Source organism: Hydra viridissima, unplaced genomic scaffold (assembly GCF_058129835.1).
Source record: "Hydra viridissima isolate aposymbiotic clone 2 unplaced genomic scaffold, HvirCarnegie_v1 scaffold_1, whole genome shotgun sequence".
Lineage (NCBI taxonomy): Eukaryota > Metazoa > Cnidaria > Hydrozoa > Anthoathecata > Hydridae > Hydra > Hydra viridissima.
In genome coordinates this window covers 10699425-10703953 of record NW_028324300.1, presented here as the reverse complement: position 1 = coordinate 10703953, position 4529 = coordinate 10699425, and the positions used below count along the sequence as shown (strand labels likewise).

Here is a 4529-nt window from a genome sequence, read left to right as displayed (position 1 = left end):
GACACGGTAAACAAACGTATTAAATTGATTTACACAAGACTTCTCGATACCGTTCTTATTGCGTCCTAAAAAAGCTTAAGAAAAGTATATTATAGTTGGGCGTTATCAAATCCATATGCGACAGCAGCGGCTTTTTAAAAATTCTTTGATTTGTAAATCATTTTCTTATCGATTGATTAGGACCTCCCTTAATAACAAGAAGAAATGTGAAGATTTCTATATTCTTTTATTCCTATATATTTATTAATCCTGCGATAGTTTATTTTGTTCGAAAATCTATAAGGCTGTATTTAATAAAAATAATTTATTAATTTCACGGAAGTTTATTTTTAGACCGGATGTAAAAAAAAAAAAAAAATATATTTAGGTATTTAAAAAAACATTTTTGTAAATTTTTTTTTTTCTCCACCATCGAAACGTTTTATAAAAATCGCTAAAGTTCTAATTCTTTTATGCTATATCTACGATATTGGTATTTTGTATCACAACAATTTTATTTTTAGTTCGTAAGAAAGTTTGGTGCATTTTTTTATATATACTTTACTAAAAAAAATATATGTAAATTTATAGAAAAATATGTAATACATAAAAAACCTTGTAATAAAAAAACCTTTTTATTAGAGATCTGAAAATGGCTCACCGATTTCGCAGAATATCTCCGCCAAAATGCCAACAATCCATAATGGAAGATCTCAACAAATCTCCCCAAACTAATCACTTAGTATACGACAATCTTCAACCTACTATTATTATAAGTTCATTCGTAAATGAAGAAACGTGTGGATCTTCTGATACAAGTTCTAATCTTCAACATAAAGTTGACGTGGCGTCTCAAGCAACAAATCAATCGAATTTTTCAGGCATTTACCTTTTCCTATATAAATTCCTAAAACAGTTCCCGCTTATTTTAGTGCATTATTGAAAAGATATGGGTTTTAAAAGCAACTTAAGAGTTATAGGATTATTTTGGTTTATACAGCTATAAGACAAATAAAAGCAAATATATTGTTTCTTCTTACAGATCCTATGACTACAACCAACTCTAACATGCAGCCAATTACACTAGCAGAAAGAAAGATATCTGCCTTTCTCCCAACCTTTGCAATTACTCCTCGAGCGCAAATGGCCCTTGATAGCAGTTGCACCATTTCCGAAAACGAAGAAAATGAAATCCGAGAGAAAGGAGCTGTAACTCAAGAGGAAAATTCATCACACTACAACAACGCCTCTGTCTTCATAGCCGTCTGGAACATTCTTCACACACTCCAAGGAAGCTCTATTTTTAGTATGCCTTATGTGGTTGCGATTGGAGGATATGCTGTTCTTCCAACAATAATTTTAATAAGCTGCATGGCAAATACCACAGGAATGATGTTGGTTGAATGTTTCTATGATGTTGAACCACAAAATGGAACAAAAAAACGAGTTCGTAGAACCTATGTTGATGTGATGCGGGCGGTCTGGGGTGATAATGGTGCAAAAATATTAACTGGCGTTCTCGTTTTTTATTTGTTCACAGGAGGTGTCGTGAGTATGCTGCTTCTTGAAAAAAGTGCTTTCGCATTATTGAAACCTTATACGGATTTATCTTTCATTATACTGGCCTGTATTTTTTCGGTCTTGATTTATCCTACTCTGTTTGTAACGAAAATTACAATACTTGCATATTTCAGTATGACGTCCACTTTTGCCGTTGTTGTTGGGACCATTGCGATGGTGAGTGTCTTTATTCAGCAAAACAGTAAATGGTTTTTACATTTTCGTCAGCTCCCTTTGATTAATCTGGAGAAGTTTCCTTTAGCTGTCAGCGTTATTATGTTTTCGTGCGCCTCTCACATCGTTATTCCACAAGTTGAGGGTAGTATGCGAGACAAAACAAAGTTTCCTCGGTTACTATCTATTTCATATGGGGGATCAAGTATAGTCAAAGTCTTTGTCGGAGTAACAGGCGCTATAACATTCGGAGCGTGTACAAATAGCATCGTAACTATCGATGTCAGTAAAATTGATAGAATCGGGAGTTTTTTTTGCGGAATTTCATTATCGATATATGCTTTGTTCAGTTATCCTTTGTGCATGTTTTCCGTTTGTGACTACGTTGATAATTTTATCGAAGGTACAAAAATATGTGAAGATAATAAACTATTTTACCCTTGGTTGGCACTCACGCGTTTAGTTCTTGTTTCGTTCAGCGTTGCTATTGCGTTACTATTACCTTATTTCGGAGTAATGCTTGCAATGAGAGGAAGTCTTATTGGAACATGCTTGATATTTATTTTTCCGTGTTATTTTCATATGAAACTTAAATGGAATCAGTTAACAACAATTAAAAAAGTCAAAGGAATACTAATCTTATTTACTGGAACCATAATAGGTTGTTTTGGTGTGTACGACTCCGTCGAACAGTTAATTTACGCAGTAAGACAAATGCAACGAAGGATCAACGTTTAAATTTTCTTACTAATTAGCAGATGATTAAATCAAGGGGAAATATAATTTAGGAATTTAAAAAAAAAAAAATTTAAGGAGTTTAGACGCTTGCGCTTTAAATTAAAAAAGTAATAATGATAAAAAGATAGTTAAAACTTATTACTTACAAAATTTTATTTTATAGAGTTGTTTATTTGTTAATTACGAATTAAATTTACTTTTTTTCGTAAAACAAGATTGTTATTGTTTGCAAAGAATGCGTATTTTCAAAACTCAGACGCATCAAGTTTGCGTCTCTTAGAGCTGATAGGTCTTTTAGCATTTTGTATCTCCACTTTTAGCAAGAATAGTACGAATTCTTTTCGACATATAACCAACCGGATTTTTAAAAATTGTCTCTGGAACTTTCTACAAAAATTCTCTCAATTCTCATTTTAATTGGTCAAGATTACTGTGAGGAGGGAGAATCAAATTAAAAACAACGATGGGAAAAGTCGTACATACAAAGACTCATCAACCCTTCACGTAAATAAATGATAAAGCGGAATGAGAGAAAGTTTAAAAAAACAGCGATTAAGAAAAGAAATATACACAGAGACTTATTCACCCTTTCAAGTAAATAAACGATAAGATGAAACAATAGGGTAAAAAAAATTAAAAACAGCGATTAAGAAACTTTTATACTCAGTGACTTATTTACCTGTCAAGTAAATAAATTATAAATAAATATAGAATGAAACAAGTAATAATGGATAACAATAAAAGCTCGAAAATAGAGTTATGAAGGACTTATTTTTGAATAAGCGAAAAAGAAGAAGAAAAAGGATTACTTCTTGAATAAACGAAAAAGAAGAGAATACGGAGTTTTACAGAGAAGTAAAATCTTTTTATGAAAAATTTTTAGAGAGAGTTCTTTTATGATTGAAAAATTTTAGGATAAACAAAAAGTTTTACAAATGATCGAAGAAAATAAAAGATATTTTTGATAAACAGAAGAAGTAAAGAATTAAATAGAAGTCAGAAGAAAAATTGATTGAAGTAAAGTAAGCAGAAGTTTCGCCGTTTCTTATTAAAAAAAAAAAAGAAGAAGAAGAAATGGTACTTGTTTAAAGCTGGAAGAGCTTAAGAGTAATAACACTACAAGTAGAGTAAGAGAGCATTTTTTGTATTTTATAAACATAGTTAATAAAGGGTGCTAACCATTACACACTAATAGAACATTTATTGAATATAATATAATAGAATAAACCTTGATTAAACCTTGTCCATTCCTAACCAAGTAGTCCTCAAACCTCGCTTATTCCTAACCAAATTCTAATCAACATCAACCCCAACCTTTACATTACCTTCAATACAACCCTAGAGCTCATACCTTGCCGTACCTCTTTAACCTTAACACCCTTCATATTACAAACTAAAACACTAATAAAACATATTATTATTATTACTATTATTATTGTTAAAATATATATATATAAAAAGACCGCCCTCACATTACTTAGAAGTTGTTTCGATAATTCTTTATTAATTCAACTTCAAATATTTTCTACTGGGTTAAAATCAGATGAACACGAAGGCCATCGATTTAACGTAATTCTTCTGCAAACCAGGTTTGACGTACATTCAAGTATAAACGTTTGCTTCATCTTGTTGAAAAAATCTAAGATCCTTCTCACATTAGAAAATAATCAACTAATGGAGTTAACTTACTTCACAATACTTCAACTTATAAAACCAGCATCTCTCAACATTTTAAAAGCTAAAACACTCCCCAACACCTATAGACCTCATCACTAAACACCTCCTCTTTTTTGAACAGTTTGTTAAACAAATCTTGAATCTTTTTTAAAGATTCAAACAAATCTTTTTTAAAGATTCAAACAAATCTTTTTTAAAGATTCAAACAAATCTTTTTTAAAGATTCAAACAAATCTTTTTTAAAGATTCAAACAAATCTTTTTTAAAGATTCAAATAAATCTTTTTTAAAGATTCAAACAAATCTTTTTTAAAGATTCAGACAAACCTTTTTTAAAGATTCAAGATTTGTTTAACAGACTGTTCAAAAAAGAAATTCTTTTTACTACCTTTTAATTGATAT

General features: G+C 30.5%; 1 protein-coding gene across 1 annotated transcript; it reads left to right on the top strand.

The window, feature by feature from the left end:
• The first annotated feature begins 387 nt into the window (after positions 1–387).
• On the top strand, positions 388–3284 carry LOC145188311 (vesicular inhibitory amino acid transporter-like). Its single transcript, XM_090067376.1, has 2 exons — positions 388–506; positions 622–3284. Exon 2 carries the CDS (start codon positions 1027–1029, stop codon positions 2449–2451), a length of 1425 nt encoding a protein of 474 aa, XP_089923502.1. The 5' UTR covers positions 388–506; positions 622–1026; the 3' UTR covers positions 2452–3284.
• Positions 3285–4529: the final 1245 nt, after the last annotated feature.